Source organism: Pangasianodon hypophthalmus, chromosome 10, assembly GCF_027358585.1.
Source record: "Pangasianodon hypophthalmus isolate fPanHyp1 chromosome 10, fPanHyp1.pri, whole genome shotgun sequence".
NCBI lineage: Eukaryota > Metazoa > Chordata > Actinopteri > Siluriformes > Pangasiidae > Pangasianodon > Pangasianodon hypophthalmus.
Window position 1 is genome coordinate 19,233,276 of NC_069719.1, and position 22,606 is coordinate 19,255,881.

Genomic DNA, 22,606 nt, shown 5'->3' on the forward strand with positions numbered 1-22,606 from the left:
GGCAGAAAGATTAGTTGGTGCAAAAAAAAAAAAAAAAGTTTTTAATATGAAGGTATTCATCAGTGAGATTTAAAAACTTCTATCATTTTGAAAAGGTTCATATTTATATTTTGGGTTTATATAATTTTTAATGTGTCTATTGTGGAGTACCAAATTTCTCAAATCACAGAATTCAAGTTTTTTTTTTTTTTAAACCAAAGACCATTTATCTGAGCCTAGATGTTGAGATAAATGACATTAAGACACTTAGCCAAGACAACCAGTTTACAGGGACCACCAGCCTTTAAATATTTATCCCAGAAATGTAAAAGGTGAAACCTAAAGCTCTTTTGTGTGTTTATAGCTTTTTATTGTGGAACATTCTTCACAGCTCTGACTATGTATAAGACTTGTATACAAAAGAGACATATACAAGCCTTATACATTATATACTGTATGTGTATAATAATGTATAAGTGTTGTGCCTAGCCTTCATTTTTCACGCAATTACAACAATATTGCTAATCATAACAATACAGTGCTGCAATTCTCAATGTCAGTCATGATTTAAATAGATTTCTATTAACATTATTACCGCATCTTCATTAAGCGTTACTGATTTACCTTCTCATCTAAAACATGTACCACAACCAGGACTGCACGTTGAATGCTTACAGTCGTTGCCACAATATACATGAGACCAAAAAAAGAAACCTCTATTTGAATATATTGATTAAATGCATATTGTAGGAATAAACCAGTCATGTGCCTTTGTTCTGCTTACCACTGGAAGAGATAAAAGGTGAGCAACTCCAATTTCACCTAATGTTAAAATGTAAAATATTATCTCAAGATTAATGACAAGGAACATGGCCATTAATAAGTATGAAGCAGCTACACTGTTTCAGATGTCATATGTTAAAGGTAGATGCCATACAAATTTCATTTTATAGGCAGCGCCTTATTGTGGAGAGACTTTAGAGAAATGTATGTAATATTCCCTAAGCATGGAATGAATGCACCTTTAAGACAGGCCACTTTCCTGTCAGATCAAGTAAGACGAAGCAAATCAAAAGCTTAAGTTCAACTTTGCAGAATAAAAAAAAAATCATGTTTCCACCTTATAAATGCACAAACAATGTCGATGTGGTATCTGTGTCATGGTAAGGAAGTAAATCTGAGTTAGGTTCAACATTCTGATAACTGATTACCAACCTTTCACGTCCACCTTTGAAGCTTCACTTCACAACAGAAAGGTGGGCTTGATAAACGTACCACTCCACTGCTTTGACAAATTGTATTTGCACCAAAGCCATGAGGGCAGGGACTGAGATGGAATTAAGCAAGCTGCTGTAAAAGAATCCTGAGATTGAAAGGTTTGTGAAGGCTTCGTGTTCGCCCTCTTCAGTTTAACACACAACAAGCTGGAGTTCAGTGGCATGGAAGAGAGATGTTTACTCCAACCATATGACTGATAGGATTCTTATAAAGTACAATGAAAAGTGCAGATGAACACAAAATATCTGTTCATTTAGGGAGACTTTTTCTGTTTAAATCAAATCAAATCAAATGGTATCACTAATTTGTATTTGTAAAAGTAATATAAGCACCCCTAATCAAAGTAACATAAATGGCCAAAGTATCCTTTTTTGGTAATTTCCATAAAGAGGCCAACAAAAAACGACTGTTACTGTAGAGTGAAAGTTCAGTTTTTATGAGTTGGGGATAAAATCAGTCAGATTTGTTAAGTCAAACTGAAAAACAGTTGACAGTGGCAAGAAAGCTCACATGGAGATGAGTTTGAAGGCCGCAGAAGACATCATTCCCTTTGCTTTTTCTACTTGAATGCGGATTGAGAGAAGGCCAAAAATAGTGCAAGAGGTAAATGCTAATAATCGCATGATCTAAGTCGGTAGCAGTGCTTATAAGTAATCGATAAGTGGGATGACGTCTCCCCTCTCAGAGAGAGTTGAGGACATGAGAACGAGAGAGAGAAATGAGGGGGGAGAGTGGGAGAGGGAGAGAGAGAGAGAAAGAGAGAGAGAGAAATGGTCAAAATGGCAGGTGTGAATAAGGGATTTTCCCCTGCTGCCGTCCTGCAGCAAGATACAGTGGTCACCTGCCATTCTTTCTCAGCCCTCTCTTTCCTCCTCTCTCTTTTCCCATAATGTCTAGCTCTGTCCGTTTGTCCTTTTCTCCCCTGATTTTGGGTGCTGGATCAGGACGAGCCACTGGAGCTATGAGCGTCTCCGTCAGGCCAAAGTGTGGCCGGCCGTCCTAAAGATTCAGTCAAATGAGGGGATTGAAACTGCTCGCTAACTAAGTTCTCATATTCACTACTGTCCTCATCTTCGTCATCATCCTCTTCGTCATCATGGTCTTCCTGGCCAATGGTGTGCCGGTTTAGAGAGTCGGAGCTGGAGCCGTCTCCGTTGCCCATGCCTATGCCTGGACTAGGTGAGGGATGTCCAGGCGAGCCCACGGCCTGGGGGCGGGGCAGCAGGATGGCACTGGGCGGGTCAGGTGCCAGCTCGTTGGTGTAAAGTGCCGCAGGCTCTGAGTTTGCATGCCAATCCAGGCTCTGCTCTAGTGGAGGGCTCTGGAGAGCCACGCGTGTCAGTGAGGGAGGGGACGAATCAGACAGAACCGAGTCATCCTGCAGTGAGTGGACGTCAGAATTCAGAGACTCTTGGTTTCCTAAGAAAGCAATTGACATGATGAATGATGATGGAAACAGTGAATGAAGGATAAGTAACAATACAATAATGGAAGTTAAACTACAGTCAGGTCCATAAATATTGGGACAGTGACACAGTTTTGGTAATTTTGCCTCTGTACACCACCACAGTGGATTTGAAATGAAGCAGTCAAGATGTGACTGAAGCGTAGACTTTCAGCTTTAATTCAGGGGGTTTAACAGAAATATTGCATTAACCGTTTAGGAATTACAGCCATTTTTTACAGACTTCCTCCATTTTCACAGGCTCAAAAGTAATGGGACAATTGACTGATAAGCAGTTTCATGGCCAGCTGTGGCCTGTTTCCTCCTTATATCGTGATAAATTAAGGAGATAAAAGGTCTGGAGCTGATTCCAAGTGTTGAATTTGCATTTGGTAGCTGTTCATGGGAACTCTCAATATGCTGTCCCAAGAGGTGTTGATGCAAGTGAAGGAGGCCATCATTAGGCTGAAAAACCAAAACAGACCTATCAGAGAGATAGCAGAAACTTTATGAGGGCCAAATCAACAATTTGGTACATTCTTAAAAAGAAGGAATGCACTGGCGAGCTCAGCAACACCAAAAGGCCTGGGAGACCACAGAAAACAACTAAAGTGGATGATTGCAGAATTCTTTTCTTATTGAAGAACAACCCCTTCACAACATCTAGCCAAGTCAGGAACACTCTGGAGGAGGTAGGCCTATCATTGTCAAAGTCTACAATCAAGAGCCACCTTCATGAATGTAAATACAGACGGTTTACCTCAAGATGCAAACCGCTGGTAACACTCAAGAACACAAAGGCCAGATTAGACTTTGCTAAAAAACCTCTAAAAAAGCCTGACCAGTTCTGATGCAAGATTAACTTGTACCAGAATGATGGGAAGAGAAAAGTATGGAGAAGGAAAGGAAGGGCTCATGATCCAAAGCATACCACATCATCCGTCAAACATGTGGAGGCAGTGTTATGGCATGGGCATGTTTGGCTGCCAATGGAACTGGGTCAATGGGGTTTATTGATAATGTGACTGTTGATACAAGTAGCAGGATGAATTCTGAAGTGTACAGAGCTATACTTTCTGCTCAGATTCAGTCAAATGCTGCAAAACTGATAGGACAGCGGTTCACAGTACAGATGGATAATGACCCAAAACATACCGTGAAAGCAGCCCAAGAGCTTGGAAATTAAATGTTCTTAAATGGCCGAGTCAGTCACCTGACCTCAACCCAACTGAGCTGCTTTTCACTTACTGAAGACAAATCTGAAGGCAGAATGACCCACAAACAAGCAGCAACTGAAGATGGCTGCAGTAAAGGCCTGGCAAATCATCTCAAGGGAGGAATCTCAGCATTTGGTGATGTCCATGGGGTCCAGACTTCAGGTAGTCATTGACTGCAAAGGATTTACCTCCAAGTAATAAAAATAATCCTAATATTTATGATTATATTAGTTTGTCCCATTACTTTTGAGCCTGTGAAAATGGAGGAAGTCTGTAAACAATGGCTGTAATTCCTAAACGGTTAATGCAATATTTTTGTTAAACCCCTTGAATTAAAGCTGAAAGTCTACGCTTCAGTCACATCTTGACTGCTTCATTTCAAATCCACTGTGGTGGTGTACAGAGGCAAAATTACCAAAACTGTGTCACTGTCCCAATATTTATGGACCTGACTGTAAATCGATCTGATGACTGCTAAAATGCATACTCCTCTCCTCCGCAGCAGTGCTACGTTTTCTGAGAGCAATCTCCTCTTTCAGATTTTTAACTTCCTCCTGGATTTTCTCCTTCACTCGTTCGCTTTGATCCACCTCCGCACAAACAGCCTAGTATCAGACAGAACAGTGTTACACCACCGTATCACACTCATATGATCCAACAGCCTACAAACAAGCAAGAATAAATAAGACCACTGTACAATTTATTGAAAATAATTGTAGTTAGAATACATGGACATGAGTTAATCACACCATAAAAGTCAGCTTATTTAGCTCAGGCAGCTAAAAGAAAAATGTTTAGACGTACCATCTGTATCATTTCCGAATACTAATAACTAACAAATGTGCACAGAGCTAAATTTCCCGTAAACTGAAAGACCACCAGACATGATCAAAAACAGATGACAGCGTATTACACAGACAAGTCATCAATATGTCAACATGCTTGTGGCAAGAACTTGTCTGTGACTGTGTCTAAATAATTAGCTAAGATATAGTCTCTATATAATCATTAACAATGTAGGACACTGATTTGGTCTTTATGAATGTTAGAAATCATTCTGAATTGTAGGTGACTTTGATTATGATCAAAAACGTAGGGTTCTGTTTATTGATCACTTTGAGTTTAAGTCCATGATAAAATCCCACTTTTGACCATAATGTCTATCACCTGGACAAGTGCAAGAGTGACACAGAATGTTCAGCTATTCCACCAGATATTACAAAATATAAAAACATCCCTGACACTCATATATAAACGTATATAAGACTGTGCAAGTAAGCACCTGAACTATACAGTCCTCTGTGAATTCTGCAGTAGAGTGGTGTGTGTTTTATGTTTTGACTCACCTGCACTTTCTCCTGAAGGGCACTGTACACCTGAAAAATGGCTCGTATATCTTTCATCACTCCATCCTTGTCAAAAAACTCAGCTCTAAAAATGCAATTCACATAAAAATTAGACAATTAAGACAGGCTTTCCAGATCCACCTAAGCCGCTGTCACTCCGGATTTACGCTTTGTGAATTTCTTCCCTGGTGCTAAACCAGGCGTTTATGAGCAGTCCTGGTGTGACATGTTTCTGAGAGGAAAGTACAGGTTCAGTGAACACCTTGATCATCTAGTGGCTAGTTTGTCATTTGTGAGTGATAAGACATTATGTTGACTAATCTTTGCAGACTGCAAATTGCTACTAGCTTGTTAGCTTGTTAAATAGAATATTATTAGCGGATTTATTTAGATAGTTTGAAGTAATTTGCTAGCTCCTGCTAACCATTTGCTAAAATTATGTAGATGGAGTACTGTGCAAAAAATCTTAGGCACATGCAAAAAAACTGCTATAAAGCAAAGATGCCTTCAAAAATAATTTAAATACATGTTCTATAAAAGTTCTAATTAAATACTATAAAGTCCAGTAAACAGTAATAAACTAAACAAAGACAGTATTTGCTGTGAAAATCCTTTGCTTCTTCTTTTGAAGCGAAACCTAGCAGCCTTCATTATGTTTTGTGCCTGAAAAGCAGTCCGTTACATAACATGTTCCTTTTTTTTTTATCTTACATACAAACTTGTGTCTATAACATTTAATTTTTGTTGGAAAAGTAATGTTTGGAAATATAAAATGTTTTTGTGCTGACTCAGCAATGCAAAAGCCATAAAATAAACATCTATAACAAAATTTGTACTAAATAAATGAGGTGACTAAGACTTTTGCACAGTACTCTATGTACTGATCCTGTATGAAATGATAATTATACGTTCCTCCAAGTTGCATCTTAAAGAAAGATGTGCTTCAGCCCTGTGTTTTTGTTTTCTACTGGCCATCCTTCCAAGTCTTTTGTAATGGATAAATTTAGATGAAGTTGGTGGGAAATGAAATCGAATGAGAAGCAAATCCCCATTTTCACATACTGTGAATCCCCTTTTTTTGCTTCCTTTCAAGTAAACAAGCTTTTTCACCAGGCGGATTTTATTTGTGTCCTGTGTGACCATGGCTTTAGTCTCACAACACTGGGCCAACAGCTGAACTATGATCCTATTTTTTTTTATGTTTTAGCATACATAGTACAATCCATGCACTGAATTCTGAATACAAGCAGCAGATACTCTCACCCATGTTCTTTAATAACACTGGCGTAGTTCTTGGAGGTGTTGGGGACAGAAGACACTTTATACTCCTGCTGACTGGTGTTGCCCAGGTTTGGGATACTCAAAGATATCCTCTGGTTATATCTGCTGAAAGTCAGAAAGTCACAAAAAAATAAAAAAAATAAATAAATAAATCATCAGACACTATCAGAAATCAAAAATCCTTGCGTAGGTGTGTAGCCATTGTAGTAGATGAAGACTGAAGTGTGGAGTGTGGCCTTACCTTCTGTTGGGCCTGAAGAGAACGTACTCTAGTGCGTGTGTTGAACTGTTGGCTGTTGAGATGAAGCTGAAGAGAAGGAAGACGAGATCTGGGATGCCCAGTATGTGCGTGAGCTGCTTATGGATCACCTGTTCCCTGAACGACATCTGCTGCTGTGTGTTCCTGCGGAACCGGTACCAGCCAATAACATTCTGTAAGGCAAATATGAAAGGTCACTTATACGACAGAGTAATTCAGAAAGGGGAAAAGATACATCTGCTATAACATCTGAGAGTTTTACTAACTCCTATGCAGCAAAAATAAAAGCCTGTTACACATTAGTGAGAGAGCCAATTATCTAGACACAGTAAAAAGTTAATCAATTATTAACCTCAATACACTGAGTCAAAAACAGAACTGATAAAACATCCATTCATTCAGCAGCACAGCTTACTTTTCTTCTGTCTTTGAGGATTCGGTTGAGATTTTCTTCATTGACTTTACCTGCGTAGTCATAAAAGCTGAAACATACAGAAGGGTATCTGTTTGCACCAAACTCCAACGACAGAGAACATACAATGTGCTCTAGACTTCTAAACTCTAAACCATTATCTGACTCCACTAAAGCATTATTTGATACCCTATACAGTGAACTTACACAGGTAGTACAAGGACATTTGAATTTCAGCTTAAAATAGTATCACAGTCTATATTAGCCTGAGGTTACATTATTACATTATTACACATTATGACTTTTACGGATTTTGGACCGATGTGTTAGTACTCTCCACCACCACCATCACCACAAAAACACCAACTGATGGAATATCTTTTGGAAGAATGATATTCATCTCTCCAGTACAGGGACTGTTTTAGCCCAACACTATACTAAGACACTTTATGTTGGGTTTTCCTTTAATTTATTAAAGAAATAAATTCTTCTTTTTTTTTTTTAAATAAAGAAATAAAAAATTAAAGGCCAAAACTGAATAAATGAATGGAGAAACCAATGTGACTTTAGTCACTGTTGCTACTGAAAGCACCAGTTAAGCAGTCTTTGTAACTCTAATATTCATTCAAAGTCACTTAGACCTTTTCCTCTTGCCATCTTGACCCGAAATCCGGGTCTGCTCGGCATATTTATACATCTCCGAGCACGGTAGGATGTTAGTTGCTTAATTGTATCTTGCATTAACTGTCTTATGTTTCTCCACTCATTATATCAGATTTTTCCTTTAATTTGTCATCTGTATGTATATACACTGACTAAAACTGAATATTAACTAAATATCACTGACTTAAACCTTACCTAAAGAGCTGTGCACATGGTTCATGATTATGGACCTCTGAAAAGCAAGCAAAACATAAAACTAGGTTCAATTCTGTACAATTTTATATAATCATATAAAATCAATTTTATACATCTGCCCCCAAATACATTAACCCCAATGCTTATAAACCAGCACAAATGCATACAACCTCTTTAGGCGACATTCAGCCTAAAGGTTTTAGACTAAATACACTATATTGGCAAAAGTATGTGGACACTATATGTGTTTGCTGAACATCCCACTCCAGATTTAGTCCCCTTTTGCTCTTATATTAAGCTCCTAGGAAGGCATTCCAATAGATTTTGGAACGAGGCTGTGGGGATTTGTGCTCATTCACCCACAAGAGCAATAGTGAGGTCAGGCGCCGATGTCGGGTGAGGAGGCCTGGGACGCTCCAATTCATCCCAGAGGTGTTCAGTGGGGCTGAGGTCAGGGCTAGGTGCAGGCAAGTTGAGTTCTTCTACTCCAACCTTGGCAAACCATGTGTTCATGGAGCTTGCTTTGTGTGCAGGGGCATTTTCATGCTGGAACATGTTCAGGCTCCTTAGTGCCAGTGAAGGGAAATTGTAATGCTACAGCATACAAAGACATCCTACACAGTTGTGTGCTTCCAACTTTGTGGTAGCAGTTTTGGGAAGAAACATATGGGTGTGATGGTCAGGTGTCCACACACTTTTGGCCATATAATGTATGTTGTTTTCCTAAATGTGACTCAGATATAACTTTGTCAGAGATATCTGAAAAACAAAAAATCTAGCCTATTTCCCAATTAGCCCTGCACTGGTTCTCTACTGGCCCAGCCTCAGGACATATTTTTCTTTTATCAAGAGCTTAGGAGCTTTTCCTTACCATGAGCTTTTCCTTTTCCTAGTTTATTACATAAAATGAATAATGCAGTGACAGAATATAAAGACGAAACAAATGAAAAGTCTAAAAATCCATACAAACGTGTCAGATTACATCTACAGCCTCCAAAATGAAAGTACTGCATTCCATATATTGTCTAGTGAAACTGATGATGTGGTAGCCCTATATGGATTAAAAGGCCATGTACAAATTTAAATGATAAATTATTGTAATAATAGCACATATAAGGACTTGCCTAATTAAGCTGCAGTTTATGTGCTTAAGAAGTTGATCTTCTTGATCTTCTAGCTTTAAAATAATGGGATATTTTGGCATCTCTGTTTTTATGCTTAAGCTTAAAAGACTTCATACATTTGTTCTTTAATATCTCAAACAGAGGACACTGTGGTTTCTTTTGTTGTGTCTTTATTGTAAGAAAAAATGTTTAAATGTAGTTAGTGTTATATTTCAGTTCAAAGGCCATGCTGAGAGACAACAGTGCAACAAACTGCTGTGTGTGTGTGTATGTGTGTGAGAGAGCGAGTTTTTAATCAGACTGATTTAAACTTGACTGTAAGTCACTGAACAGTTGGCGTCTCTACAAATATACACACCCAGTTCTGTAAAGTTGCAAAAATAAATGTTTGATAGTTTAATGGAGAACAGGAACACACCCATGACCCACTCCGTGCCTGCTCATGACCCACTTTTGTGATCTGCTGAGCAGATACATGGCCATGCGACGGTATTGACTGGAATTCAAGCGTTTTTTTGTTTTTGTTTTTTTTTAAAACATTGCGCTTATTGCGTATGCGCATATCTCTGTATCACTGCTGGCTCTTCTCCACACCTTCTCTCAGTAATGGCTGCACAACAGTAAAAGCTCTACTCCAGCAATTTTCACCTTCATAACCTCATCATGAGCAACCATCAGAGGAAACTATCTCTCGACAAAAGCTTGTGTGGGAAGGTTTTTTTATTTTTTTTTATTTTACTGTTACTGTGAAGATGGACTTGTAACTATGACTATTTGTTGTAAGCTGATAATGCACATTACTGATTTTTAAAATGTATGGGCCAAGGCCATGCTAGTGATGGGTCACTAACGCAAATGTGAAAATCACATCTGAGCAAAAACCAATCAGAATCAAGCAAAAAGGATGTAATGAGAATGTAGCCCTTGAAATAAGAACAGAGTTCTTTATGTTCATTGGTTTTTGCATTAATAAGTGAATTTTAGAAGGATAATAATAATAATAATAATAATAAGAAGAATAACAATAATAATAATAATAACAGATGGATATCTGGATGCAGTGATATTTACTGCAGTTAGTAAAAAGAGGGCACTGATTTACCTACTATGTGCAGGAATTCTGAAGTACTAATCTGAGAGTCACTTATACTTAAAGTCTCCTCTTGCCTCACTTCTCCCAACAGGAATCCCTCCTGCAAAAAACAAATGTGAAGGAATATGAAATTATATTTTGCCATTGTAAACAGAGCAATAAACATCATCTGACATGGAGTGTGGGGTGTTCAGTTGGTTACAGTCAGACAGGCAGCCTGAAATTTAAAGAAAAAAAAACAAAAACAAAACAAAAGCAAACAAAAAAAATTCACAGCAAAGAATCGCAACCTTTGCAATCCAACCTAGCAGGAAAATTGGAACCTCTAGGATAATTTTCATGCTATTAACTGCACTGACCACCTTGAAATGTTGAAAACTATTTGTTTCTTTTTCCACCACAGGGAGCCATTAACACAGGTCTGTGTTTAAGCATCACTTAAAGGAAGAAAGGCAGCTAAATGCCTGCCTGTCAGGAACCCTAGATTGCTAGGACAAATTAGCTCACGCCTAAGGTTGTGTTGTGTCAATCTGTGCCGAAAAATGATTTATGAGTCCAGAATACTTGTGTCAAATCCCTTGTGACAGCTCTGACGTTAACTTACTATTTTAGGCTTTCCTGAACAACTTGCAGCAGTGCAGGGCCATCAGCTTGGAGTGTTTTTCTTATTAACTTAAAAATCCTACGTACAGAGCTAAAATAATGCCATTATGAATTTGAATGTTTTAATGTTTTAAATAAGACTGAATAAAGCGGAGGGGAGAGGACATCTGTGGTTTGACTGCTTTTCCTTGGAGGTTATATGGAGGTTATTTGGAAAGCAAATGTGAAAAATGTGACTTAGAGTGATTGAATGCTTTTCTATTCAATTTCTAATTGATTACACGCATGCTTCATTTTGAATTTCAAACGTTCAGTCCGACACCCTTAAGCATGAAATTCACTTTCCAATTATACAGGATGTCTGAAAGGTCAGGAACCAATGAGAGTACCAAGAAGCACTATCTTTACCCTGTCATCCAATGTTAATGCCATTTTTCAATCGTGTACATGTAGTTTAACTCCCATTGCTTCCTGACTTTTCAGACACCCTGTAGATTACTCTTTTGCAAACCATAAAAGTCCATTTCAGTTCAAATTCTATTTCAGATGGTCTGATAAAAAATTTATATGATAAAAAAGTTAAGATTACTGCATTTAAATTCATATTTCCAACAACATGACTGTAACTCTGTAGCTACACACTGCAGGTTTAATTATTACAAAACATTTTGGGTACATCATAGTACACCATGCTAATTTCCTCCCTAGTTGTCCAGGCTATGACAGAAGCCATTGTTCTGAATGTCCCCATTAAAAAAAAATAAAAAATAAAAAAACAATGACAACAACAGATTGCAGTTACAAACAGATGACCTGGTAAGGCATGATTTATAAGCAGAAAAATAATCCTTCATATTGCATGGTGCTGAAATAAAGGTCAACCACGATAAAGGATTCGAGATCACAGCTACAGTATATTGTCACTCTGGCTCTTCAGGACTAGAGACAACTGCAAACATGGCTGACTTCACCAAATCAAATCTTGCTCTGCTGCATTTTTTCTGACAAGTATGCCTGTTACACTTCCTGCCACACCATGATTTTCACTATGTAGTGTTTTATAAAGACCACTACACACTGCAGCAGTGAGGGAGACTTCACACAACACTGACTTCTAGCTTCTGAAACATTATCATGACCCAGCATTACATCAGCAACCTGAAACCACAAAAAAAACATAGCATTAAAAGCAATTTTGTGTATTATATACACCACTGACAAGCTCCTGCTGGTTTTAGTGACTGTTTCACATCCTTTCAAGCTAAAAGAAATCACTATGCATCATGTTAATTAGTAGAGAAGTAGCAGGCTTTGGTTGTTTTCTGGATTTCTACAGCACTATCCAGGGGATATAATTTACCACCCGGGAATTCAGTCCCCAAATAGGTGGAAATTCAGACACTTGCATTCCCGGGTGGTGCCCTCCCGATAAAGAGAGTGAAAATTAAATCCTTGTTTTTAAAATCAGCTATTAGTATGAAGGGGATGGCATCAGGAAAGCACATGATCCACACATTAGTCATGTTTTAAAGATTCAAGACACAAGATTCTGTTTTATTTGTCACATACACAGTTATAGACAGTATATAACTTGCAGTGAAATGAAAACCTGGCCTACTCCTCTTTCAGCTGTGCATTTAAATAACTAACCAGAAATGAAAATAAGAAAGAATAAGAAACAAATAAGAAATATATGTACAGGAATGTGCAACACTGGATGTACAGAATATGTAAAGGTGACAGTATATTACGCAATTTAAGTAAGCCAAGGAGTTTACTTCCTTGTGTTATTTAGTTACACAACTTCTCTAACTGTGTGTTTGTGAATTGTTTATGACATGTCATGAAACAATAACCACGCATTGATATGAGAACATACTAAGCAGATATACTTTAGCAAGAGGAAAGCAAGTCTTATTAAATTTATCCATTATGATATTATATTTGAAAGTCAGCTGGCTAGTCAAGCACACATATCAATACACATAGCTGCACTTGTTACCGTTTTACAAGCCAGATATTAGGTATCTTCTATAAATATTGAAATATTACATATGACTTAAGAATAGGAAAGGTTATACTAAAACCAATAGGCAGGACAGGAATGCTAGCTACTAGCCGCTAGCCTGCTGTCATCGCCTATCATAACCAACAGCGGAGAGTTAGCTCGCTAGCTAGCTAGCGTTAGCTGCTACACCAGGAAGACCGCACTCCAGCTAATAACATCCCACTAAAGCTCCTGCTGTTCATAACAGCGTCATGCGTCCAGGGTTTTGCGCTAAATGCGCTGCGTACTTACATGGTCGGAGTTGCTGTTAGCGCTGTGATAACACACAGAACTAAAAGTATAACCCGAAATCGACGCCGCCATGATGGAAACATACCCGCCTCTCCCACAATCCCTTGCGCACGCCTTCCTCACAGATGTTTTGGAATGACGTCAGTCGGTTAATAAGAGAAAGGCTGGCCAGTGGAGACATTTGGCATCAGTATCTAAATAAAAGAAGTTTCTTTTAAAAAATAATGCAAAGAAGATATCCAGATATCCTGTAAAACACGTGCTGGAGCGTTTTAAACTGAATATGGATTACTTTTGATTACTTTTAACTTCTGTAAAGGTGACCAGGAAACCATTTTGCACTTATTTTTCCATTGCATACATACAAAAACATTCAACCTTTAATGAAATTAAGAAATTAAACAATACTTTACAGTTTAGTGGATTTGACATATTGATACACTTCAATGACCATGGAATTGATAAAGATAAAGCATATCTTACACAACTGTTCATTGTATTGGGAAAGTTTCACATTCATAGAATGAAATGGTCTTTCACTTTAAAAATGATTTCAAGCATTATTGTAATGCTTTACACAAATGTAAAGGTAAAAAAGGAGATTAGAGCTTGTAACATTGTAAGCAAGTTTGATATTGTTACATAAGTGGCACCCCTTTCCTCTTTGTTTTATTTTATTGTATTGTACTCAGGCACCTGTTACTATCTCTTGATTTGCTTTTTCTTACATTTGAATGGATATTTTTCATTATAGTGTTCTTGTCTAGGGGGCACGGTGGCTTAGTGGTTAGCACATTTGCCTTGCACCTCCAGGGTTGGGGATTCGATTCCCGGCTCCACCCTGTGTGAACGGAGCTCGCATGATCTCCTCGTGCTTCAGGGGTTTCCTCCAGGTACTCTGGTTTCCTCCCCCAGTCCAAAGATGTGTTGTAGGCTGACTGGTATTTCCAAATTGTCCATAGTGAATTTGTGTCCAGAAAGTCCCCTGCCTTGTGCCCCGAGTCCCCTGGGATAGGCTCCAGGCTCGTTGCGACCCTCTGTAGGATAATCGGTACAGAGAATGGATGGATGTTATTGTATATGGAATTAATAAAAAAAAAAAAGGATAACATTGGGCAAAGTTCCTGTTATAAGATCATGAGGAATGATAGGGGAATGTTACTGTGCAGTTAAAAAAAAAAAAAACCTACATTTAAAAACAACTTCTCTGACAAATTCAATTGTCATATCACCATAAAAGAACACTGTGACTGAAAGTTATCTGAATGTTTCAGGAGCAGCACTGAATTTGTTAACCAAAACAAAACAATCCAAGAATGTTATGAAATGGTTCCCAAAAATAACCAAAGGGGAACCAGATGCTAACCCTAGGGAATTTGTGTTTGCTGAGACATGATCGCCACATTCTGTTAAAGATATTATTAAAATGTGTCATTTCTCCCAATATATATAGAGAAATCATTACAGTTACTTCTTGAAAGTAAGCACAAATATGGTAGAATAGTCATAGATACAATGGGAAAGAGATTTCTCATAGTTTCACATTGGAAACCTTCACCGTTAGTCAGAACCTAATTATGGATGGAAAATTTTAGAGTTGTGTTGGAAGGATTGTAGATTTTGTTTTGGGATGATCCTAAATGGAAGCTATATTAGAAAATATATAGATATATAGAATTAAATGTCATTATAAATATTGGTTTAGCACTGAACCCACATTAGGGGTAATTCCTGGAGGGTTTTTGGACAAAAAAGTAATGTACATTATATGGCCAAAAGTTTGTGGACACCTGACCATCACACCCATATGTGGTTCTTCCCCAAACTGTTGCCACAATGTTGGAAGCAAACAACTGTATAGAATGTCTTTGTATGCTGTAGCGTTACAATTTCCCTTCATTGAAACTAAGGTCCTAAACCGGTTCCAGCATGACAATGACCCTATGCAAGTGAGGTCGATGAAGATATGGTTTGCCAAGGTTGGGGTGGAAGATCTCAAGCCCTGAACTCAACCCCACTGAACACCTGTGGGATGATTTGGAATGGCAAGTGCACACCAGGCCTCCTCACCCGACATCAGACATTAGTGCCTAACCTCACTAATGCTCTTGTGACTGAATGGATGCAAAATGCCACATCCAGGCTCCAAACTCTAGTGGAAAACCTTCCCAGAAGAGTGGAGGTTAATATAACAGCAAAGGGGGACTAAATCTACAATGGGATGTTCAAAAAGCACATATGGGTGTGATGGTCAGGTGTCCACAAACCATTGGTCATACAGTGTATATCGTCAGTGTCCTCTTGCTGGTGGTAAAAAAAGATTATTACTTTATCTCATCGTAAACCACAACCACCAAAATAAGCCAGGGACTGGGTCATCTTTGTGTCACCTCTAATTGCTGTTTTCAATGATGTGATCATTTAAAAAAAAAAAAATTGGTGAGTTAAGTGATATTGAATGTGTACCGGTACTTTTATACACAATGAAACTTTTGGACTGTTCTATCTTGGTGTGCAAGATATCAAGTTAAACCACAGACATATTTAAATTGAGCTCTATTACAGCTTGAGTACATTTAAGTCTCAGGTATCTTATTATTTTTTTTTTCTGAGCATCAGTCTATGCATTTAGAATAATTCATATAGAAGACAGAAGGCCTAAATAATTAACACTCTCTTTCTTTCCATATGATAGCACTGATTTATTTACATTTAATTTATAACTAATATTTGGGCAGAGCGGTGGAGAGCGGGTAACGTCATTGCTGCCTTGCAGCTCCCAAAAACATGGTGGTAGGTGGACTGGCTATGGTAAATTGCCCTTAGTGAATGTGTGTGTGTGTGCAATGAACTGGTGTCCCATTCAGGGTGTATTCCCATCAGTTCATTGCAGGGCACACATACACACATATTCACCAAGGGCAATTTAGTCAGTGTGTGTGTGTGTGTGTGCTCTGCAATGACCTGGTGTCCCATCCAGGGTGTATTCCCACCTGGGATAACCTCCGGATCCACAGAGACCCTGACCTGAATGATGCAGTTAGTTAAAGTGAATGCACAGTTTATAAGCTTACTTTATTATTTTTATTATTTTATTTTGATCCTTCAACTATTTGATTATTAATTGAATTTATAATCAATTTAAATGACAGAAAGCTGATTAGCACTCATTTGTCAGTGATGCTTGCTACAAATGTTTTGGACTATTCAGTTTAAAATGGGATTGTTCATACATGCAAAAAAAAAAAAAAAAAGCGTAATACTGAAGGCTGTGTTCATGAAGATAACTTCTCTTGCTGATGTTTACTGTTGAATATCTGATGAAGATCAGTGTGTGCATACGAGAAGGACTTGGACAGTATCTGATGTACATATGCGCTACTTTTATTATGAAAAAGCTTCGTTCAACGTGCCATGTTTGAAGCTTCAGCAATGGCTTCAGAGAGCTCCCATGTGCAGGAGAGCTCTTCAGGATCATGCACCGAGTCAGGAGAGGATTTTGCTCCATCAAAACTCGGAACAAAAGAATAGTGAGCATTTTATATGAAAATACCATTTTTATCTTAGTTTCCCATTTTTCAGGTTTACACATTAACTTAATGTTATGCATGTCAGAAACACATCCCTGTCTTATCTGATTGCTCTGAAATATAAAATCCCACAGCTCTGGCATGTGACCCTGTGCAGCTCTTAAATACTAAGTAAATAGTAAATAGTTACTGTCAGTTGTCACGTGATCTCATCTGTGGAAATCTAACGATGCATTAGCTTTGGTGCTGCTGTAATTTGCTAGTCAGTGAAGTCTTCGGGATGTAGCAGGTTTTAGCAGAACCCTCTATGATATTAACTAGTGTAACTTGATTACTGATTAATTTTTACACCTCCTAAGTGTAAAAAAAGTGTAATGTAGCTGTTGTGAAGAAAACATACCCAAATATGAACGAAAACGGTTTTAATTGAATCGGTTCTTTGAGAACGAGTCAAGTGAATCAAATGAGTCGGTTCGCAAAAATCTAGGTGAAGTGTTTTTTTTTTTTTTTTATAATAATAATAATAATAATAATAATAATAATTGTTATTATTATTATTATTATTATTATTATTATTATTTCCTACATTTTTTTAAATAATAAAAAAAGATTTTAACCTACACAATATTTCTGAGTGTCAATCTGTGTGGTGAAGTAAATAATAATAATAATAATAATAATAATAATAATAATAATAATAAACTTTATTTTATATAGCTCCTTAAAAAAGTCCTCTCAAGGCACTTTACATAAGAGTATATAAACATATATAACGAGAACAATAATAGTAATAACAATAATTTAATAACAAAACAAAGTAATCAAATAAAAGCAATCCTAAAAAATAAGTTGTAAGAGAAGATTTAAATATAGTAAGAGACTGGGCTTCTCTAAGATCAGATGGAAGGGAGATCCACAGTTTTGAAGTGTAAGAAGAGAAGGCCCTATCACCCATAGTACGCAAACGAGTCTGAGGGACAGTTAAAAGACCAGAGTTGGGGTGTAATGGGTTAAAAGCTTGGTCAAATACTGGGAATAAAATTTGAAAAGACCGATTCACTTAAATGTGTAGGTCAGAATCAGTAAAATGAGTTTTCTATATTTAATTCTATTACATTTATTATCATTATTATTATTATTATTATTATTATTATTATTATTATTTATAATACTACAGTGTATAACTATGAAGAGCTGACCATTGTTTTCCTCCTCCTAGCTGGGATAATGCTTACAGCCGGGAGCTCCAGACTTACAGAGACATTGGAGATGTTGGAGAAATATGGTAATGTCTTCCCTAATGATATGTGATATTCCTTTTTCCACCTTCATGGATTAGACTTGGGTTGAATTTCCAAATGTTACAGATAAAACTGCTGAAAACTCCATCGTGCTGTGGCCAGGTACCAGCTGGTCAGCGTGGTAGACCTTTCTGTGCTAGAAGAGTCCATTTTGTGCTCAGAATAGACTGAAATTGGATTTATTACAAATGATCACACTCTGTCAATAGTCCAATACAATAGTCTAATGCTTTTCTTTTTCTCTGCCCTCAGGTTTGGGGAGGAGAGTATGAACCGTGTCATCCGGTGGATGGAGAAACAGAATACAGCTGAAAATGCTGCCATACTGGACATCGGCACAGGAAACGGTGTATTCCTTGTAGAACTGGTATGTCGCAATATACCAATGCAGTGAATTGCCCAAAATATCAACTTTTTTATTATAAAGTATTTTTAATGTTTTCTCTTAAGGCCAAGCATGGTTTTAAGAATCTTACTGGAATAGATTATTCCAGTGCCTCAGTAGAACTCGCAACAAATGTCCTGGCAGAAGAGGGCTTAACAAACATTAAAGTTCAGGTAAGAGGTCTTCATTGTTTGACATTTTTCTAAAAATCATGCTGCAACAGTTTCAGTATTCTCTTTTAGTGGTTTGACATGAAATCTGGCCTCAGTAAGCGGGTATTTAAAAAATGAACCAACAGGAATTGAACATGACTCAATAATATATTTAGAGAAAAATTGTTCCACATTCTGTTCTGTTCTGTCTTGGGGTTCATAAAAGTCTTATACATTATATGGCCAAAAGTCTGTGGACACCTGACTATCACACCCCTATATGGTTCTTCCCCAAACTGTTGCCACAATGTAGGAAGCACACAATTATATACGATGTATTGTTACAACTCCCCTTCGCTGGAACTAAGACGCCCAACATGTTCCAGCATGACAATGCCCCTGTGCACAAAACTCGTGAAAAGTTGACTTCTGGCCAAAATTGTTTTATGTCTATAAAATACTTTGATATATCTGCTTTAAGAAAACATAAATATATTTCACCAAAATGTAGAAATACATTATAAATGTAATAGAATTAAATATATCGAAAACTCATTTTACTGATTCTGACCTACACATTTAAGTGAATCGGTCTTTCAAATCTTATTCCCAGTATTTGACCAAGCTTTTAACCCATTACACCCCAAAACGTGATCTCCGCTCTTCCAACTCTGGTCTTTTAACTGTCCCTCAGACTCGTTTGCATACTATGGGTGATAGGGCCTTCTCTTCTTACACTCCAAAACTGTGGAACTCCCTTCTTTACATTCTAAACTTGTCTGGCAAATGGCAAAACTCCAGTACATGTCCTCACTGAGAGCAGTTTTCTGTGATATTATATATAATGGTATAACCTAACATTATAGACATAGCTATTTCAGACTCAGTATAATGTCACACCTCACACATGCCATCATTGTGGCATTAAGGAACCAAATATTCTTGCTCCCTAGGAACTGTTGTAAGGCCTTTTTTTATGATATATGAGATAGGTAAATAAAAATCAAGCACCCCATTGTACCCATTTAAAAACTGCTCCAGTGTTAATTAAAAGACCTGAATGCTTTAGTTTTTTGGTTGCAAAAGTGTTTGGATGTAATATCACTTCACATTTATTATCAGTGTTATATCATTCATAATTCATATTCAGCTGTAAGTGTGTATCTTGCAGGCTTTTTTATTTTTTACTTTTTAATTTTTATTTACATTCTAAATGTGTCTGGGCTTTTGGGAAAGGTCACATAAAGTAGATAAGGAGCCAGTTTAACAAACATGACTGCAAAAATACTTTTCATTGTAACTTTTATTTTAATATGTTATTTATTACATATATTATTACATATTCATGTGCTAAGTATATGCACTTTATATAATTACAGGAGCAGGATTTTCTGAACCCCAGCCCAGATCTGAAAGGGTTTGACTTGTGTATAGACAAGGGCACTTTTGATGCCATTAGCTTGAACCCTGAAGGCCGAGAAATGGCAAAACTCCAGTACATGTCCTCACTGAGAGCAGCTCTAAAGCCACAGGGACATTTCTTCATCACCTCCTGTAACTGGACCAAAGAGCAGCTGCTGCAGATCTTCAGCCCAGGTACTAAAGTGAACTTAAAAGTAGAGCAACTTGAGAAAGCCATTAACGACTCTCATTTGATAAAGAGTAAAAACTTAGAAGTAGGACTTGAAAAGTCTAAAAATTAATTTCAGTTTATTGGGGTGTCTGCTTGCAACGTAACGTTTACTAAGGGGATGATATGTAATGCAACACTGCAGTGGGAGTATAGATATTAAATTATTTGGCCAAATTGCTAGAATTTATTTTAAACTGATCACTAGAATCTGTCATTGGATTCAAAACACTACAAAGCTACAGATTTCCCCTTTTTTACGTGGCAAAAATAGAATGTCATTTGTTTATATCCTGTATTGTTTTCTGTGATATTATTATATATAATGGTATAACATAACATTATAGACATAGCTATTTTAGACCCAGTATAATGTCACACCTCACACATGCCATATTGTGGCGTTAAGGAACCAAATGTTCTTGCTCCCTAGGAACTGTTATAAGGCATTTTTTAATATTAGAGGCTGATTTATGTAAATAAAAATCGAGCACCCCACTGTACCTATGTAAAAACTGCTCCAGTGTTAATTAAAAGACTTGAATGCTTTAGTTTTTTGGTTGCAAAAACCTCATAAAGTGTTTGGATGTAATATCACTTCACATTTATTATCAGTGTTATATCATATTCAGCTGTAAGTGTGTATCTTGCAGGTTTCGAGTTGCTACAAGAGCTGCCTACCCCACGTTTCCAGTTTGGAGGTGTGACCGGGAACAGCGTCACAGCTTTGGTCTTCAAAAGACTCTGATGTTGAACTTCGTTTTAATGTGGCTTTGGAAGTCATTTGTAAATTTGTAAATGCCCCACTGTCTTTCCTTCCATTTCTTCCACACATGCATAAAAATAAAAAAATTACTTTAAATACCCTGGGTATGTACTCGTTTTGTTTTATGGCCACTCTCCAGGAGAACAAATCCATAATCCAAGTATTTGAAGTGTGTTATTTTGCTGATATTAGACTTTATTTTTCTGATATTTTGTTTTATTGACATTCTTTTGCTTAATAAATATAAGCATAGATCATTATACAGGGTGTCCCAAAGTCTGCATACATAGGGGAAATTAACACCTTTTAGCAAAATGTAACTTTATTTACAAAATAAACAAAGTAAAATAACATCCTCTACATGATTGCCATTTCTTTGTAAGCACACACAGAGTCGTCTCCCACTCATGATGAACTCGAGTTAACACACCGGTGTTATGCATGTAATTGCATGTCTATAACGACCTTGCGACAGCTTCTCGATCCAGCCATGAGAATGATTTCAATACGTTTTTCTTTTGTCAAAGGCATTCTTAAGCCCTATCTGAAAAATATATATATAATATAAACTATGTATGAAAAATTGTGGAAGACATTTTGCTAAAAGTGTTAATTTGCCCTATGTATGGAGACTTTTAGGACACCCTGTATATCCTTATATGACTAGTCTGTTTGATATACCCAGATGTTGACCAGCTGCATGTAGTGTAGTATTGTAATACATAAGCAATACCACCTGAGGGCACTATTCATCAACTTACTGCCATAACCACTTGCAGAATATACCACAGTTGTATCACAGTTATTGGAACTGCAATACAACAAATTAAGAAGATATGAAAGAAACCAAGTCTATAAAGGACATTTCCAAGGTAAGAAATATACAGACATTTCAGAGTGTCTTGAAATTATTTTATCATATTTAAAGAATTTGCTTATTATAGTGAGAAAAAAAAAAATCACGTAGACGTCCAGTGAGTGGGACAAAACGGTGTTGTACAAACACAAGAATAAAAAACAATTTATGGACGTCACATCCTTCCTTTATTGTGTGATGAATATGTATTTATAACACAGTGCTCTTGAATTCTTTGATTCTGGTTCCTCAGAAGGTGTTGATTAATTTCCGTAACACCACGGCTCTGAAAGTAGTGCTGGCTTTAATTCAAATCAGGGGTTTATATGAATGCGCTCATTCTAATCTCATTATTATCCTCTCAGTAGCATGGCGGTTGCTCCACATAAACATGCAGTTGCTGATATGGTGAAGTTTTCTGTGTGGAGACTTTTATTTAGCGATTTTGGAAGGAGTCTCCAGTGTCAGCACTTTGTAATGGAGGAAAAGTTTGAACTTATGTTTTTCAACACGGGAAAGTCTCTAAGACAGAAGGCTTCGTGGTTTCACGATAACATGACTAGATGCAATTTTTTTTTGTCTTTTTATGGTCAAGAAAGAAAAAGCAGAGAAGCTGGTGAGGGAACTACTATTGCTTCTGTAATCTTGGTGATAACAGGAACTTGTTTTCTGCATGTTTAACAACATTACATATACCAATAAATGGATCAAATATACAATTTGTTATTCTTTAATAACTAAAACATTGTTAGTGCTGGCAAATTGCTGTGGTATAAGAGGAATACAACACTTA

The 22,606-nt window shown here is 37.2% G+C and overlaps 2 protein-coding genes across 3 annotated transcripts; one reads left to right on the top strand and one right to left on the bottom strand.

Moving 5' to 3' along the window:
- Nucleotides 1-1,409: 1,409 nt before the first annotated feature.
- abraxas2 (abraxas 2, BRISC complex subunit) lies at nt 1,410-13,310 on the bottom strand. Of its 2 annotated transcripts, none has more exons than XM_026934350.3 (9): nt 13,194-13,310; nt 10,301-10,391; nt 8,075-8,111; nt 7,220-7,286; nt 6,787-6,977; nt 6,528-6,647; nt 5,265-5,349; nt 4,406-4,523; nt 1,410-2,676 (listed from the first exon to the last, which is right to left on the bottom strand). In XM_026934350.3, exons 1-9 carry the CDS (start codon nt 13,263-13,265, stop codon nt 2,198-2,200), a joined length of 1,260 nt encoding a protein of 419 aa, XP_026790151.1. In that variant the 5' UTR covers nt 13,266-13,310; the 3' UTR covers nt 1,410-2,197. The 2 variants fall into 2 exon arrangements, with proteins under 2 accessions (XP_026790151.1, XP_026790150.1); XM_026934349.3 differs by having other exon boundaries at nt 6,528-6,650.
- A 3,297-nt stretch (nt 13,311-16,607) lies between these two features.
- Nucleotides 16,608-21,460, top strand: eef1akmt2 (EEF1A lysine methyltransferase 2). Its single transcript, XM_026934274.3, has 6 exons — nt 16,608-16,723; nt 17,943-18,008; nt 18,277-18,391; nt 18,475-18,582; nt 19,941-20,157; nt 20,845-21,460. Exons 1-6 carry the CDS (start codon nt 16,608-16,610, stop codon nt 20,937-20,939), a joined length of 717 nt encoding a protein of 238 aa, XP_026790075.2. The 3' UTR covers nt 20,940-21,460.
- The last annotated feature ends 1,146 nt before the right edge of the window (nt 21,461-22,606 follow it).